General features: G+C 36.5%; 3 protein-coding genes across 3 annotated transcripts; 2 read left to right on the forward strand and 1 right to left on the reverse strand.

Annotated features, from left to right (window-relative positions):
• Positions 1-1,950: 1,950 nt before the first annotated feature.
• On the reverse strand, positions 1,951-5,487 carry mettl8 (methyltransferase 8, methylcytidine). Its single transcript, XM_027291277.1, has 7 exons — positions 5,468-5,487; positions 5,255-5,304; positions 4,640-4,700; positions 3,410-3,549; positions 2,925-3,031; positions 2,747-2,812; positions 1,951-2,223 (listed from the first exon to the last, which is right to left on the reverse strand). Exons 3-7 carry the CDS (start codon positions 4,694-4,696, stop codon positions 2,069-2,071), a joined length of 525 nt encoding a protein of 174 aa, XP_027147078.1. The 5' UTR covers positions 4,697-4,700; positions 5,255-5,304; positions 5,468-5,487; the 3' UTR covers positions 1,951-2,068.
• Positions 5,488-6,229: 742 nt separating this feature from the next.
• Positions 6,230-13,809, forward strand: dcaf17 (ddb1 and cul4 associated factor 17). The gene is made up of 16 exons (XM_027291276.1): positions 6,230-6,381; positions 7,398-7,421; positions 7,460-7,623; positions 7,961-8,064; positions 8,378-8,468; positions 8,582-8,718; positions 8,810-8,888; positions 9,235-9,324; positions 9,426-9,533; positions 10,603-10,705; positions 10,793-10,935; positions 12,421-12,530; positions 12,682-12,769; positions 12,912-12,995; positions 13,338-13,493; positions 13,582-13,809. The coding sequence occupies exons 1-16, from the start codon at positions 6,243-6,245 to the stop codon at positions 13,702-13,704; spliced, it is 1,743 nt and encodes a 580-aa protein (XP_027147077.1). The 5' UTR covers positions 6,230-6,242; the 3' UTR covers positions 13,705-13,809.
• A 994-nt stretch (positions 13,810-14,803) lies between these two features.
• On the forward strand, positions 14,804-17,444 carry cybrd1 (cytochrome b reductase 1). The gene is made up of 4 exons (XM_010745938.3): positions 14,804-15,104; positions 15,790-15,998; positions 16,541-16,695; positions 16,795-17,444. Exons 1-4 carry the CDS (start codon positions 14,918-14,920, stop codon positions 17,063-17,065), a joined length of 822 nt encoding a protein of 273 aa, XP_010744240.3. The 5' UTR covers positions 14,804-14,917; the 3' UTR covers positions 17,066-17,444.
• Positions 17,445-18,151: the final 707 nt, after the last annotated feature.

Consider the following 18,151-nt stretch of genomic DNA (forward strand, 5'->3'; position numbering starts at 1 on the left):
TTTTTTTTCTTGTACAATGACAACATCCAGATATAAACAATACTTATACACACTTTGAACTGCACACAGACACGATGTGCAGCAAAAGTTTGTAGACTTTAATCAAAGGATATTATGATGTTCAAAACTTATATCTGACTTTATATTTTATATTAAAGGACATTAAATAAGATTATATCATAGGTTTAGATTCAGCCAATAAGTCACTTTGGACTGAGTGTGTTACAATTATGAGATATTATGTCAGTTGTATAATTTCACAATTTAGTACTTTATAATTTTGACTTATTTTATCAACATTTGGACTCACCGTCTCATAATTTTGACTTGTCATCGGTGCTTCTATCATGCAAAAACTTAATACTGTATTAAAGTGTTATGGGAATTTTAAAAGAAAAATTAAGTTATACACGCTTTGAACTGCACACAGACACAATGTTAGCAAAAGTTTGTAGACTTTAATCAAAGGATATTATGATGTTCAAAACTTATATCTGACTTTATATTTTATATTGAAGGACATTACTACTACATCACTAGTACTTTATAATTTTGACCTATTTTGTCAACATTTGGACTCACTGTCTCATAATTTTGACCTGTCATGGGTGCAAAAACTTTACAAGTACTTTATTCAAGTACTGTACTTAACCAAGTATCCTACAAAATCGAGGTACCTGTAGTCTACCTGAGTTTATTGCACATGGTTTTGATCTGACTTTATATTTTATATTATATAGGGTGATGATACTTTTTTTTTTCTTGTACAATGACAACATCCAGAAATAAACAATACTTTTTAAGTTATACACACTTTGAACTGCACACAGACACGATGTGCAGCAAAAGTTTGTAGACTTTAATCAAAGGATATTATGATGTTCAAAACTTATATCTGACTTTATATTTTATATTAAAGGACATTAAATAACTGTTGGATGATATCAAAGGTTTAGATTCAGCCAATAAGTCACTTTTGACTGAGTGTGTTAAAATTATGAGATATTATTAGTTATAGTTGTATAATTTCACAATTTAGTACTTTATAATTTTGACCTATTTTGTCAACATTTGGACTCACCGTCTCACAATTTTGACCTGTCATGGGTGCTTCTATCATGTAAAAACTTTACATGTATTTTATTCAAATACTGTACTTAATTTACTACTTAAGTATCCTACAAAATCAAGGTACTTGAGTTTATTGCATATGGTTTTGTAGATTTTAATAAAAGGAATTTTTGTTCAAAACTTATATCTGACTTTCTCTTTCTTCTCTCTATAATTTTGGTTCAAATGTGGTGATTTTTAAATAGGAGTTCTTCTGATAAGCTGAAAAATGAGGTGAACTGAAGTGTTTCTTTATGTGCTCATAAACGTATTATCAAAAGTAAAAGTGCTCATTCTGCAGTAAAATGGTCCCTGTCAGTATTTTATATTATTTTCATTAATGGTGCATTAATGTGCAAGTTGTTTCAGGTTGTGCTAATTTTAATTACTTTATATAATGTTGGCTTGTTATAATATTCATTCATTCATCTATGAGATATGCAACTTTCCATGAGCTCAACAAAACAGCCATTTCAGCTTTGTGACAATATATTTTCCAGCTAATAAAAGACGTTTTTAAACTTTATTTAGTTAAATTAAGGTTTTAAATCCAGGATGTTTACTTGTAGTATTTGCACAGTGTAGTATTGCACTTTTACTTAAGTAGAGTATCTCATTTCTACTAAACACCATCACCTAGTTTTCCCCTCTTCCTCTCTGACTTAAAGATTAAAATAAGTTAAAAGTTAATTCAATCTTAATCAGCAGTTGTTTTTTAAATTCCAATTCATGTTCACCATATTTCCCCCTTTTGGACCTGAAGAAGTTAATCTGATTTATATAAATAAATACTCATCTCAATGATCTACAGTGTATAAAACTAAACACCACAGCTTGCTTTGCAAGTTTATTGCATAGAGTTTTGTTGGTAAAAAACATTTTTCAGGATTGAATAAATAAATATCAAAGTATAAAAAAAGTAATATAGCTCCAAAAATATATTGTACATGATGGGACATTAAGATGGTGACGGTGGATATAATTTTCTGTATTTGCTCTGCATCCAAACCCGGTGCATTGCTACTTTCTTTCCTCTGTTCACTTGGAGACGTCTGTCCTCCAGATTCTGAACTTCTTCCAGTCCAGCGTTGGCAAATAAATCATGAACTTCTTCTGTAAAAAATAAATGAAATAACACAGTCAGTAACCAGAGCTGTAGCCCAGATTTTTAAAACACTGAGCCTGTCCCCTCTTCTCCAGAAATATGTGAAGTTTAATTAAATGTTCAGATGCATTGTTTTATACATTTTATTTCCAAACACAAAAGCATTTTGCTCACTGCCAGGAGTAAAATTTTGGGGAGGAAAATAATTATTACTGCATTTCTTTTTAGTCAAGCTTAAATATACCATGTCAGCCTGTTCCAGTATGCCCATTATCCACCCATGTAGAATGTAAACATCCCCCTGGCCCTAAAACTCCCAAATTCCCAGAAAAAAAAGGCTAAGGACATGGCCTCAGCATCTTCAGTCGTAGCTACAGCAAATATTTGGTGAAACATGCAACCAGTTCCTATCAAATCAGGGTCTCTACCTTCAAAAACCTCCTGAAGACCCAGCTCTTTAACACTACCAACAACTGGACATGATTGTTCCCCTTTTTTAAAGTTATTTTGGGTTTTATGATTCATGATTACCTTTAGTGAAAAAGTACGCGCAGGTTCCATCTCCTCGGGTGTAGAAATTCTCAGATAAGCACCGCCCTGATTGTGAGAGAATAACAAAATTAAATGACTAAAACTTAAGTATATTAAACTGTCATACAATCCACACACACAAACAAATTAGTAGATCAAATGGATGCATTCAGCTCACCCTTCTTGAACCTGAGTTGTGATAAGTCGTATCTCCCATAATCCCGAAAGAGGAACATCCCTTCGTGTTTCAGGTATGTCGATAGTCTGTTCACAACTCCTTGAATTCTGTCAATTAATGGATCAATAATGTTTTGAATGTAGCATCACAGCTAATGAAGATCCAACGCAAAAACAATGAGTAATATACGAATATATTCACAGAGGGATTAAAACATATAACAGTTAAACAAGTACTAGTCAAAATTTTTAAATGTGCATGCTGTCATTCCTTAATGCTTAAAATGTCAAGCAAACCACTGTGCTGTTAACATGTTGTACTCGGTGACATAATACAGTGAGATTTATATTTGGGCTCTGTAATGACATTCAAACAAAGCCTGGGGAAAGTGAAGGTGGGTTGAGGGTATTATTGGGGATTTGGAGGGGGGGGTCTGGCAGGTGAAAATTGATGACATGCTCTCTTTTCTTGTAACCTTCACCTACCGGTCTGGATGAATGGAGGAGAGCACAAAGACTGCCAGAATAACATCCAGGCTCTGAGGAGGGAAGGGAAAGGAGGCCACCTCCTCGCAAATGTCATGGACAAAGGCATGACACACAGAGTCATCGTAGTTTGGATGGTCCTATATGAGGACAATAAAGTAGGCTAAGTCTGTCGTACACAGTGTTAGTACATTTCCAAAATTGTAGCTCGGATACAGGTCTTGTTGCAACAGTCTATAATATTTAATACTATTTCCAAACATCACAGGTATTACTGATTTGCCTTTTCACCTTTGACTGTTTAACAGTACAATTTTGCACTTATTTTAGGTCAGGTTACTGTGTAATATATAAATGAACAGTATCAATAATCTAATGAATATGTTTAAATCTAAATCCATCTCTTTGTCTTTAATTGTATGTCATCTGTAGTCCAATAAAGAATTTCAAAAATACAGTATACAAGTTATTTTTGGGTTATATATTTGGCTCCCATAGTAAGATGACTGTAATCAGATGGCAAAAATTGCATTTACTGCATATTATTTACAATTACTTTCCACGTGTGAGACTTTTTTTTTATTGTGCTAAAATACTGTATATATTCATTCTGAGGTCTTTTTATTTAATGCTGTTACAGCATTTGTTGTTGTGATTTCTTATGCCAGTGTAACACAGGCCCACAGATGAATTTAAGCTGTTACTCTTCTTCCTCTACTGAGAATGAGTCCAAAATAAGAAGATGCTTTGCATTCAAACCTTGTTAAAATCTGCAAAAACATGATCAACAAATGACCGGATTCTCTTTTCAGCTTCCTCACATATAAAGTGATTGATTCAGTTGAAGCTGCTAGGCAGAGCTTTGAGTTATTCTGCAGTATTTTTAAGTATGCACACTGTGTGAGGGAACAATGGCCTGATCTATAAAATCTAACTTAAAACATCATTCTGAAAAGCTCAAAGACAAAAGCTTTACAACAAATGGATTAAATATATTACTTAATCAAATGTTTATGTAATACATTTAAATATTTTAGCAGTCTATGACATGTAAATACCCTCAACATATTGTACTCTAACTACATCACTGATACGTTGAACAGGACTTTATACAGCTTTGGTCATTTTAAATATAAGTGATATTAGTCAGTATTGCTTTGAATAAACATATTAACCTTTATACAATATATACTGTACATGCTCATCCCTAGCGATAGCAGAAATGCTTACCTTGACCAGCTGAATGGCACACGGGGAGAAGTCACAACAGTAAAGAAAAGCGTCCATTTCTCTGAAACAGAACAGCCAGTTTAACAACCCTTAAAAAATACAGTACAACTGATTGATGAATCACCCGGGATCTTTATACAAAGAAGACATGTTGACATGTCACAGTAGGAAAGAAAACGTTCTTTAAAAAAATAGAACTAATGATGCTTAAATTTGCATGTTGGCTCGCTGTCATGTCTTGCAGGCACACTTGAATACAACAAACCATTGTTATTAATAACACCTGTGACTGTCTACAAAAAAAAAAGGTCTTTTAGGAGAATCTTGTGATGAGACGCCAACATTTGTTGCAATAATATTATGACATATTATTCATGAAAAGCTTTATTTGTGTGCTAGTTGGGGATGTGCAGCTGGATAATGTCATGGTGCATATACTATAAAAAAAACTAAATGATAAATAATAAAAGTTAAAAGTATTTTATTGGCCAGTATTGAGTGTATTAAAATGTTTTGCTTCTGTAAAAATAGCTAAATTGACTTATGATCCACATGAATGATATAAATAGTTAACTTAAATGAAACATATAGAAATATTTGAAAATATTTACTCACTTTATCGAATTAACAATAGGGAATACACTGTTACCCACGCCACATCCAACCTGTGAAGAGAAAATATATCTTGTTGATATTTCTGCCAAGTCAAACTTGGCAATGCAAATACGTAAATGCTGCCAATATTTTTAACATAGTCATCTTCAGCTGACTACTTTTTATATCACAATTGTGTAATGGTCTATATTAAAACAATGAAATCATCAGTACACATAAACAGTGTTGTAAACCTCCAAGATCCTAAAAGAAGCATGCTGCCCAGGGAAAGTCTGCATGGCAGCTTCATCTTGACAGGACTCCTGACGACTGGATGTGCCTGTACTTCTGTGCTGACGTGTGGGGCCGTTGTGCTGCTGGTCCCTGGTCTCTGTGTTTGTGCTGGATCCAGTAGGTAGTGTGTTTTCCGCCTGCTGATCACCCAGACACCCGTTTGTGCTCGGGCTTTTTAAAGGAAGCAGTTCAGGGAATTCTAAAAACAGCCACTTGCGATCTTTAAAGAACTTATCCTGGTGTGTCCCATAAAACTTGTCCCAGTATTGGCAAGCCTCTGTGTCGTATGTACCTGTGTGAGGGAGATTTATTTCATTTATTCATACAAAGGTTTATTTGCCATGTAAAACAAAATAAAAATATGAGTAGATTCTTGCCTTGTTCCTTTAAAGGAATTTTTATAGAGGAATTTTCTTCTGCTTTCTGCCGTGCGTTTTCTTTATCCTCTTCTGTCCATTGTACATGATCCCTAGGATATAAAGCAACTATAGTAACTCACAAACTGTCGAATAAGAAGGAAACACATGACTAGTAACATAAATTCACTGCTGCACTTGATCAGAAAGCTCCAAACTGTAACTCAACTGTTTACTCTGTTGTTAAAAGTAGGCACACCTACACTATAATCCTGCTCTCTCCATGAAATGCACCAACAGATAAGTGACAGAGAGAAGTCTAACTACAGTACATTACTGACCACATGTTGTGCTTAAAGATGTCATCGGGACTGGTGAGAATCCGTGAACCCAGTGGAGCCGAAGGTCTTCCCCCTGTGCTCTTTAATCTTGAGGACAATCTGCTGAAAGCTTTAGCCAATTTGGCTACAGAGGAGCTCAGCGGTTTGTGCATTTACTCTGTGAAAATGCAGAAATGTTGAATTTAACAACACAATTTTTTACTCTTCTAGCAATACTCTGCTGCTGCATATTGTCATCAACATCTTTTTCACATGTTTAATTTCAATTTAAAATAAATGATAAAGAACAAAGCTTAGAAGTTACACAAATGATTTAATTTCACTTAATTACATAATTTAAAGATATAACAAAAAGCTCCCTGAGTGCTCAGTTTAAGAACCTGAAGAGCAAGCTGTGTGTGTGTTTTTGTGTTGTTAAGAAAAACAACAAACACTAAACAAAACAACTCACTGTATGTATTACGTTTTATGGACAACTCTGTTAACTTTATGACAATCACTGACCCTCATGGGTCTTAATTATTAAAAAAAAAGAAAGTTTTTTCAAAACCAAAGAACTTTATTTCAAATTAAATTACTAAGTTATTAGTTACCAAAGGTCAAGCTGAATTTTAGGAAAATGTAAATAATAAAGTAATGATAAATAAACATTTTTTAAAAAGAAGAATACATCTCATCAAACACTACAGCACAAAAAAACATGGAGCTGTTTGAATATATAAAAAATAATAAAGTCAAACAATGTAAAATAAGATATTAAACGGTTGAGACGTTAATAACGGTTGAGACGTTAATAACGGTTGAGGGGAGGGCGCCAACGTTCCAAGCCGGATGTCGCGTGCCTACATTTCTGAAGTAGAAGAAGACGCACGTGAGGACTACAAACATGGCGCGGGAGCCGTTAGAGGAATTAGCATTGGCAGCTAACTAAAACCTCACCGGGTGTCAAGAATGCGACATTATTGTCCACCAACGTTTAACTGCTGAGATCACTCCTTTGTTTCTCTCTACACTGTTTTAATGTGGCGTCACATATAACGAACTAAACTTAACTTTTGAAAAAGAAGTGAAGAAGATATCGAGGCGGGCTCAACGGTGCTAACTTTAGTAAGCTGTTAACTTTCCGTGTTAATGGAGCTCAGTGAGCGGTTATCACGTTATCCTTAACCGTATCTGCTTCTGGCTGTGGTCTCCGGGTCAGCTCGGGTTGTTGTTGTCTGTCGTCCTGCTGCCGCACAGCCGTCCTGTAGGGACCGGTGTCAACCTGCTGATGGCGCCGTACCAGAGACGGAGAGCCGTGAACGCCGCCGGGCTGCTGGCGCGGAGGAGCAGAGGCATCCGGGATGCTGCGACCATCGACAGAAACAACCTGAAGATCCTCCGAGCTGTCCTCCTCCAGGTGAGGTATTCAATGTAGAGAGCTTATTGTAATAAACTAACTCCTAGTTTGTATCTTTATTTGTATAAACACCTTTATTTATATATTTTTAAACTTTTTATATAGTTTTTATTTGCAAAAAATCTCAGCACTTTTTAATATCTCTGCACATTTAATTTCTTTGCACAGGTTTTAAATTCAGATTTATCTTATAGGTTAATTTTAATGAATGTTTACATGCTGCTACTGGATCCTTGAATTTCCCTTAGGATCAATAAAGTATCTATCTATCTATCTATCTATCTATCTATCTATCTGTCTGTCTATCTAAACCGCCTTCTTTATCGTTATATTATAGGACAACAGAAATTTCCTTAAAGTTTGGAGCAAGACCTCAAAATCCACAATAATGTATGAGAATGGCAAAATCTACTTTGAAAATTACCAGAACTGCTACAGCTGGTGAGTATGAATAATTAACCTGAATTATTTTCACACATGTAATACAGATTAATACCTTTTTAGAGCTATAGATAAATTGTGTATATTTTAAAATTGGCATAGAAAAGTCTCATAAGTTAAGTAATGCACACAGTTCTTATCTATCACTGAAGAAAAATCTTATTTAGTTTATTAATGTCATCTACTGAAGTAAAATTAGCACTGTATAATGTGAAATTGTCATGATGTTTACAGTGTGAGTGTTTATGACATTCAGGTGTAAAAATGTGACTGATAGAATAAAATGTTGTTGTGATTAAATCTTCTTGTTCAGTGTTCATTCAGAGCCTCAACTTCTTTACAAACTGCCTAAGAGGTCGAAACTGGAGAAATTTGAAGATGCCTTGCTGTGTCTGAGCCCACTTGTAAGTAAAATGAAAACAACTTTTTTTTTTTTGTGGATTTGAGCGCTGAACTTACAATGACCTGATTTTCAAAGCCCATGTTCAGGTTGTTGTTTCATTTGTCTTGTTGACAGGACAAAACGTTAGCCTCCCCCTCTGATCAGAAACCCAGCCTCTTGGTTTTGACTGCCGATAACTGGCTGTATCGCCTTTCAGCTGAAACGGGAGAAGAGCTGCAGAGAGTTTACCTCTCTTCAAACCATAAGTTTAGGTATCGTCAGTTCTCTGTTCTTTAAGTCGAGAGTAATACATTTATTTTATTTAGTTCATTAACTTTACTCTGTGTTGCTTTTTTTTGGTAGGTATCTTGGCTGGGATGTTTCTCAAGAGATGTTTTATGTTAAATCTGTTCAAAACAAAGAAACATCTTTAGAACGACAGGTAAGATCGATCTATTTTTAAGATTTGTGCACAGTTGTACAGGGATAGGACACTTGATAAAGAGTAATAAAGGGTCTTACTGTACATAGAATGCAGTTATAATGTAGTTATAACAGGCTCAATGCTTAAATAAAGGAAAATAAATGAGTGAGTCAAGGGATTTAGATTGGAAGGTCAATTGTCAAAAAAAGTTTAATTCCTGCTTAATAAATTGCTAAATTAACGAACATGAATTTTATGTTGATCAATTATTCAACTATTCATTTTACTACTTACTTACTAGGATGAGATCTCTGCTGTGGAGAAGAGATGACAGAATTGAACGTTTTCTTGTTTTTAAATTCAGGCAGGTATCACTCAGAACACAGTGATGCACCTGGCCATCTTTCATGTTTTCCCCTTGCGAGTCGTGGGCATTTTGGAGATCAACAAAAAAGTATGCTTTTTTGTTTTTTTCTTTTTGCATTTTCTTAAATGTTTGAAATGTACCCGCAGTGGAGATATGTTGTTATTAAAATGTGAATCTTATTCTTTCAGGTATTTGGAAACGGTGTTACCGATGTCATTCTGTCTCAGGGTGTCCTTGTGGTGTCTTACAGCAACAAGTCAGTGAAGCTGTACAGCTTTGAGCACATTATCCAAAGGGTATGTTTGATTTTTACCCTGAAATATTTCCATTCACAATATTAAGTGAACTCAGTACTTTATTTAGAGTTTTAAACATTGTATCAGATATTTATTTTTTTATCCACCTGGCTCATTTTTTAAATCTTCTTGTCCTGCAACACTGATGAGACATATGTTTTTGTCATTAAAGTTCGGATTCACTAATACATACACAAAAACAAAATTAAACTTGGAAAATAAACATAGACATCGACAGGCAGTATATCCAATATACAACAATGTATACAAAGGCGTCATGATAAATTAACATCTTTAAAACAACCAAAATAAACATTCAACACCAGATCTTTAAAGTATCCCAGAGGTCCTATGCACAAAAAATACTTATACTAATATTTTTTAACATCTGGAGCTGCTGTACTCGTCCATAATCTGAGGATCGTTGCCCGCTTATATTTAGATAGATCTGGCACTTCTGATTGGTTCCCTAACAAACACAGTCTTGGTGATGCAGGTACCACCACTTCTAACCATTTACTCAGTTTTATACCAGTTTATATCCCAGAAATTTCACTTAGAAATATTAATATTTCACTCATTTCTGACATGGTTTTCTAGTAAGCTCGTTCTATGTCAAATAAAATCTGTGAATTAACCTATACTGAATTAATTTCTCCCTCGCTTCCCCCCTCTTTCCCGGTTTTTGATAAAATATTTAACCAATCCTCCTCAGTCCTCCACGCCCTAGGTGATGTTTTGTAAAACATGGCTGTACAGATGTTCTACTCTGTAGTTTCAAAACTTCCATCAACAGATTCTTGTTGTGATTGAATTTGATCTTTGTGATACATTCTCTTATTTGCAAATATTTCCAAAACTTATATTTTTATATCTCATATCATATTTTGCAGTGCTGTAAGCATGACAAATAAAATTGTATTCATCTCACTCAGATTTGGAAAGAGAAATTTGAACCTTGAACAAATAAAGCACAAACTGTCTACATGGCTAGATACCACTATAAGACAAATACACTCCCCTTTATCAGGTGCAACAGTACAGTCTGCCTACTTCTCTTTGTTTTCAGTACTTGACAGAGAAGCTGACGCTTGGACAGCAGTGCTCACTTCTAGGAGGCAAAACAGTGGGAGATGTGCCGTTTGGTATTCCAGTAAATATCCAGATCACAGGTGAGTCCGTTTTTTAAGTGTTTCACTGTGAACAAAAGTGTTTTATTACAAAGCAAAAATGGTATTTTTGTTTTTCTTCTTGCACAGATTGCCCTCCAGTGCTTTTCGAGGTGTCATGCTCTGATAGGAGTATCCAGATTGGAGGCTACCCATGGCATTACATCTACACACCCCCAACTAAAAGACACAAGGGTTGTCACCACATCTGTTCACTCAAGGACAGCACTATGGTAAGTTTAGAGAATCCTCTTAAACCATAACGTGACATTTCAATAATTATTTTGTCATTTCAGTACAAAATGTAGCATGTGTTTGGCTGTCATAGATACACGTCCCAAATCTTGTTGCGTGATAGACTTAACTGCCAACAAATTCACGAGGGCCTATTGAAAGTGTCAGAGTAAGTAAGAAGAGCCACAGATGTTTGTGACAGTGCTTGTATTCAGCTGCTGGACAGAGCAGGACAGAACCAAACCTGTAATCACTGTTTAAAATGCCACAAAATGCCACTTTCATGCAGATCTTTGCTGCATGCGCAACACAAGCTTATCTGTATTTTTATTCTAGATCAGTGTATCCAGCCTTTTTACTTCAGGGACCCCTTTTCTATAACTGACAACCCTTGAATATGTGACATGTTTTATGGATATTTCATATTATATTCAATGCATAGCAATAACAGTAAAGTAAACTAATAAAATACAATTACAATTTGTACAATTAACCCAAATAGCGAGCGCAGTAACTGTAGTGTAGTTGTGTCAAATCAGGACTTTGGATGCCATTATTGTAGTAGCTCTTTCATTGTTGGTATCTGTGTGTTTTTCTAATGCAGGACGAGGCTCTGTCAGCATAGCTTGTGTTCAGGTCTTCACTCTGCTCTTATCTTGTAAGATTTTCTTTTAGTTTATATCTTAAATAATAACTCTAAACTCACTAGTTTTACCAGAGACAATTGTCAGCAACTTAAATTACATTTAAGCCGCACGTTTCCAAAACACAGTAAAAGGTATTTGCTTTCTCTCTGATTAACATGCGAAGTACCTGAAATACTGCCAAGGGTGCTGCATAAGCTTACAGTGTAGAAGAGTTGTTACATTTGTAATTTAATTGAAGTTCAGCATCAGAAGCAGTATTTAGTGCCATCTGAAGTTGTAGATTATAGCCAACTGAATACACCTCGCCTCACCCCTTCCAAGTGTGTAGAAAATTGAGAAACATGTGAAAAGGCCCAGTCTGGAGCCCGTGTTTAGTTTGTCTGTTCTGGGCTCCTGTAGAAACATTACGGTTCCAAATGGCGAACTCCATAGAAGAGGACCAGCTCCCTTTTGTAGATATAAAAGACTGATTTTAAAATAATGAACGCACAGCGATTCTTATTTTAAAGTGATTACACGTTTGCAAACATATGCACTTCATCAATTTCTGCCATATTCTACAAATAACCCTAATCTTACACACTGGACCATTAAGTCTACAGTGGTTAAGCTGTAATCCAACAAGTTTGGGTGGAGTATCCCTTTTTTTTTTTTAAAGGCACAATGGTGAGTGCGCATTGCACAAGTTGTCGATGCTTTGCAGACTGTAAATCCAGTTGTACATCACAAAGTTTAATGTGGAACTCTCCTGCTAAATTTTCTTTTTGAGTTTACCTACAAATAAAAACATTTAGTTGTATAATTAATGACTAAATGTGATACATTTTATGACACTAGGCAACAAATGGAATACAAAACATGAACTGCTGCTCTCTGGAGAGTGATGAGATCTCCTTCCACCCCGATGACTCAGGGAGAATCATTCACGTTGGACCAAATATCATAAAGTGAGTACAAAACAAAGGAATCGTGAGACATTTTTAATTAGGTAAAAGATTAAAACCTCAAAATGTTTTTTATTGGCCTCACAAAAAAAGCAATCATGTTCTTTGGAGCAGATCAAAACAGCGTGGTATATTTCCATTTTTATTTTTCAAGTGTCCTAAAGATCCTCGGTGAACTGGACAGTGGTTCAGCATCACAGATAGTAAAAGATTTTTCCATGGAGACCCATCAAAACAACACTGTGAGTGTCACCGCTTATTTACCTGCTATGTTCTGTAGTCACTACAGACTCATAATAAGTCTGTATCATATGTTCACTTTGACATTGCTGTAAAATCAAATGTGATAACTGGAGTCTTGTTTCTGCTTTCCATCTACTGCAGTCTACCTCACAATTCACCGTCACCTCATCAGGCCGCACAGTGAAGAGAAGATTTAATCAGCTGGATGATGACCCAGATCAAGAGGTACCAAATTAAGTGATTACAGTTTAGTCATTGATCTAGTGCCTCTGAAAAGAAAATACCTGCTGTGCTGGTTTTGAAGAGTGCATAAGCACACAAGAATTTTAAAGTTAAACATAGTTTACATGCCAAATAGATTTTAGGCTATTACACCATGTGTTTACAACACTTGTAGAGCTTAGAAATAGCTTTCGGAGCAACTAGATGTACTTCGTCTCCATTGCTCTAAGGTCTGAGAACATGTTTCTAGGGACATCCTTCCTTTAAGTTTGACCAAATTCACCAGTGGTGACCCGCAGTCACAGTCACAGTTGCAAAATTCATAAATGGATATTTATTTTACAGACTTTCCGTATGCTGGAATATGAGGATGAGCTGGACCTTTTGGCAGCTGTGGTGACTAATGGTGAGGAGGGGGAAGGAAGAGCCCACATCCAACTGCATGACAACCAGAGCGGGCAGTTACTGCGAACGGTTGAACTGGATGAACCTTGGGATGAGGTGAGTGACTCGTCATGACGCGTACCAACATTAAGCCATTAAGTGTTTCTGTGTATGGATTCACGTGTGCTCTTGTCTTCTGTTCCAGACTTATCGACATGAGCTGTTCTTCAACAAAGACACAATCGTTCATATTGAACAAAAGAACACAAACTTCTGCTGCCACGTGTACAAACTCAACGCTGTCAGGAAACAAGTGGCACAGAAGTGAATTAAGCTCCTGGAAAGCACTTCCTCTCACAGATTATGTAAATATTTGTTTATGACTTGTGTTTTTGTACAACTTTTCTGTAAAACTGTAAAATAATGCTGTTTTTCACGTCTGGATCACTGCGTCATTATTTTAAAATGCCAATATCATGCTGTAACGCACTCAATTATAGATTAAAATGAACAGTTTAACATCTTACTCAAGTAGAAATCAAAATATAAACTACTTGAAGTAGTCCATCAAAAGTAAATGTCGCCTACTTACAAATTACTACTATAAATTGTATATTATTATATTTTACATTAGATTATAAATACTGATGAATCACTGTGTTGTTGCAGTCAGTGAGGCGTTGTAGTTTCCACTGCATACATTATTCTTCCCTGATCTTTGATTTTAAGTGAAATGTTGAATAATTTGATCTCTTTAGGATTTAAAAAGTTACTTAAATGAAACTATCTGACAGTTTAGAGTATAAAAGTCCCATCAGCAACACCTGAGACATGACAAAGGAGCTAAGCTTGACCAGCCACTGGTTTAATCTTGAGCAAATTGAATTTTAGAAACTGATCATGTGTGTTTTTTGTGTACAATCTTTGAAAAATAGAGCTGTCAAATAATAATTTAGTGCAGTAAAAAGTACAATAGCTACTTGAGTAGAAGTACTTTGTTACTTTCTACCACTGGGTGTCTATTGGGGACACTTTAATTTAATTAAATGCTGACTCACTTTCTCCACTTCAAATTGAAGACTTGACAAAGAAGAGGTAGAAGTATTGTAAATACAGATGTCACAATACAGATGTAGGATTTAAAACCTGCACAAATGTAAGTACTTGAAGTACAAGTACCTCAAATATGTACTGAAGTCACGTAGCTACTTGAGTAGAAGTACCTGCCTGCCTGCTGGGGATACTTTAATATTTTGACTGCCCAGCCTGACTCACTTTCTCCACATCAAGCTGAAGACAGAGGAAGGGGAAGCAGTCCTGTAAATACAGATGTCACAATATGGCCCAATGGATGATGACACAGCACAAAAACATTATTTATGGAGTCCTAACCAGTAAAAAACACAAAAGTTACGAGAAGCTTGCTCTCCACCCACCCCTGAGTCATGTGACCCAGATTTGTCCTGACCAGCCCTCCACCTCAACTTGCTGTAGTCGTAGTTGTCTGCTGCTCCGGGCTGGTCACTCCTGTAAACGGAGCGATGGAGGCTTTCAGACGGTTCGTGGCCGCTCTGTGCGCCGCCGCCGTGGCAGGACTCGTCTCCATAATATTCGTGCTGGTTTGGGTTCTCCACTACAGAGACGGTTTAGCCTGGGATGGAGGATCCGCTGAATTCAACTGGCATCCGGTTTTGATGGTGATCGGGTTCATTTTCTTGCAAGGAATTGGTGAGAGGAGTCTTTGTGTTTATGTAGAAATGCGATAGGAGACCAGGTAATCTTAGTGTGGTGGAGGTAACCACTGAAGAGTGCGTCATCATGAAAAACAGTTTTTAGAAATCAGCTTCAGTCTTTGAATGTAGCACGTATAAATATAGACATGTGATGTAAAGTTTGTAAAGTTCATATAAGCAAATTGCTCTTAAGTAAGCTTAATATTTTTGTGAACTTTACAGGATTTCAAGAGCTAGAAATACGCACGCATCATGTGCAGGGCCGTTTCTAGCTGTTTGGGGACCCCGATGCAAGATGCTATCTGGGGGGCCCTATTTTGTCAAACACTAGAGATTCTTAACCTTTTCAGATGATCTGTGGCGATGCAAGAGTCTGTTACATTTTAAGAGGAAATCAGGCTTCAGTACATGAAGAAATGCAGTGCTTCAGTACCATTTTGGATCGGTTTCTGTGATTGTGGTATGTCAAGTCTGACGCAGCTATTATCTATAACATGCAAGTGCCAAAATACACAGCTACTTTTATTTCTTCCAAAATATATTGAGGCTGAACTTGCAGCTAGAGGCCCCTCCTTGTATCTGTCCGCATATAATAAGAAACGGCTCTGATGATGTGTGTGCATCATTGTTGCAAGATTTGGTTGAATCACACTGAGTTACTCTCTCTCTCTCTCTTGCAGCCATCATTGTCTACAGACTCCCCTGGACCTGGCAGTGTAGCAAACTAACAATGAAGTTCATCCACGCAGGCTTGAACTTACTAGCCTTCATTCTTGCCGTTGTATCTTTGGTGGCAGTTTTTGACTTCCACAATGCTGCCAGTATCCCCAACATGTACAGTCTGCACAGCTGGCTAGGCCTGGTAGCAGTTATACTGTACTGTCTGCAGGTGAAAACACTCTTAATAATTTCAAATGATTTGAAGGAGTGGATAATGAAGCAAGGTTTCTGCACTGTAAAAAAAAAGAAAAAGAAAAAAAGAAGTCTGTATACTTTATATAAAAAAAATAAAACTGCAAAACCATGGCAGCAAAATACTGTAAACTGAAGTATGAAATACACAGTTCACAGTAAAACACAGTCACTGTCATATATTATGGCAAAACCTTTATTCATACAGCATTTTCAGGGAATTTATACAGAATAAAGTAGTATTTTATATTTGAGACTGTTAATTATACAGTAAAACATTGTAATATTTAATGGCACCTTTTACGGTCTTTTACTGTCATGGTGAAATATACAGACATTTTAAAATATTCAATAAAACACCAACATTAAACGTGAAATCAACAGTGCTAATATCCTATTACCATAATATTAGAAAAAGTTATACCTTCTTTGTTCTGTTTTTTCTAAAATGAAGTCCTTATGAGCTTTTGCTTAGTGAAATGTCTGACAAGTGGCTGTTTTTTCTCCTTCACCGAGCAGCTCGTTCTTGGCGTCGGCATGTACTTGATACCAATTACGCCGGTATCCTGGAGAGCAGCCTTCATGCCCCTCCATGTCTACGGTGGTCTCTTACTTTTTGCCAGTGTTATAGCTGTGGCACTCATGGGCATCACAGAGAAACTCATTTTTGGCCTGTAAGTATCAAGCTTGTGATATTTTATAAAGCAGGTGTACAGTGTTAATGCTGCCTTACAGTGGGTGTAACTTTATTTGGTTTTATACTTATCATTAAGGAAGTACAGCAGTTCTCCCCCAGAGGCGATTTTTGTGAACGTTCTTGGACTCCTCCTGGTGGTTTTTGGAGCTCTTATCCTCTGGATTGCCACTCGAACTTCTTGGAAGCGTCCCAGTGACCAGATCCTGCATACCCTGCATACCAATGGGGATTGTGAGGACAACAGCAAAGTCGGTCCAGCCATGTCTCAGCTTTCTGATGGAACTGACGCTGGGACCTTTGGGGACGTCAGGAAGAGGAGTAACAAGCTGGATGATCAGGATAACTGATCATAAAATAACTGGCTCTGAGCTGATGATTCTGTCTGCAGAGTTGAATGTATGTACACTTAGTCTACACTGATCAGAGAAAGTCCAAATCAAAGAGTCCATTTTTAGTTATCTTTACATAAATAACTTACTCTCTTGCACATTGGCTTTTTGAGGTTTTTGAGGTTTCTTTTCTAACATTTATTTTTAAGCACATGTAAATAATGATGAGCTACTTTATGACAAGCGTCAGCTGATGAGGGAATACACTTTATTGAAATACCCGGAAAAAAATGTGTTTTACATATTTACTATACTGTACTTCTTTTGTATTCTGATCTGAAATATGGTCAGAGCCTACCTATACTGTATATTTTCCAATAAATATTTGCAACTTTAATATTTGCAACTTTGAACAGTGTTTTTAAAAACAAGTCAAGTCAAGTGGGTTTTATTGTCATTTTAACCATATACACAGTAAGAAACAAAAGACCATAATGTTACTTAAAGACATAAAACATAGAGTAGACAGGACTACACTAAAGCGCACACACATCATTCGTTATACAGGTCATCTTTCTACAAAAGGGCTAAATCTCGGGCCGCTGGTCTTTGTTGTAGATCTGTGAAGACGTTTCGCCTCTCATCCAAGAAGCTTCTTCAGTTCTGACTGACTGGTGGCAAGATCTGAGTATTTATCCTAGCCAGGATCGTTGACCAGCCCATTGTGCCACTTGGTTCGTTAGTGCTCGTTGTTGTTGTGACGACTTGTCCGGGTTGTTTAAGTCACATGATGACAAAGGACAGCACTGTAGGTGGGGGGACACCGCTTATCCACTACCTACAATGCTGTCCTTTCATCCCTTCCCAGGAGACTGAACAGGACTTCATACTTGGCTTCATGTGACTCCAACGACCATTGTCTACATCGGAGCTCAGGTGACCTGAACGTTGTGTCTTCTCCTAACAATTGGAGATGATAAAATACCCCCTCTAGAACTGCCACAGTACTTACTGCTGCACTAACATGTCCCTGTCACACTGTACCTTGATTGTTTTGTTTTGTCACCTAAAAGACAAAATGTTATGTAATGTAAATGTCAATCG

Source organism: Larimichthys crocea, chromosome XVIII (assembly GCF_000972845.2).
Source record: "Larimichthys crocea isolate SSNF chromosome XVIII, L_crocea_2.0, whole genome shotgun sequence".
NCBI lineage: Eukaryota > Metazoa > Chordata > Actinopteri > Sciaenidae > Larimichthys > Larimichthys crocea.

Bases quoted from the DNA above. Each gene is read 5' to 3' on its own strand.
- mettl8 (XM_027291277.1), bottom strand. From the start codon at position 4,696: ATGGACGCTTTTCTTTACTGTTGTGACTTCTCCCCGTGTGCCATTCAG. The intron at 3,032-3,409 runs GTAGGTGAAGGT...ATTAATTGACAG, and splicing joins TCCTCCATTCATCCAGACCG to AATTCAAGGAGTTGTGAACA. The intron at 2,224-2,746 runs GTAATCATGAAT...TATTTTTTACAG, and splicing joins CGCGTACTTTTTCACTAAAG to AAGAAGTTCATGATTTATTT.
- dcaf17 (XM_027291276.1), top strand. From the start codon at position 6,243: ATGTCATCGGGACTGGTGAGAATCCGTGAACCCAGTGGAGCCGAAGGT. The intron at 12,770-12,911 runs GTGAGTGTCACC...CATCTACTGCAG, and splicing joins AGACCCATCAAAACAACACT to TCTACCTCACAATTCACCGT. The intron at 12,996-13,337 runs GTACCAAATTAA...TTTATTTTACAG, and splicing joins ATGATGACCCAGATCAAGAG to ACTTTCCGTATGCTGGAATA.
- cybrd1 (XM_010745938.3), top strand. From the start codon at position 14,918: ATGGAGGCTTTCAGACGGTTCGTGGCCGCTCTGTGCGCCGCCGCCGTG. The intron at 15,105-15,789 runs GTGAGAGGAGTC...TCTCTCTTGCAG, and splicing joins CATTTTCTTGCAAGGAATTG to CCATCATTGTCTACAGACTC. The intron at 16,696-16,794 runs GTAAGTATCAAG...CTTATCATTAAG, and splicing joins GAGAAACTCATTTTTGGCCT to GAAGTACAGCAGTTCTCCCC.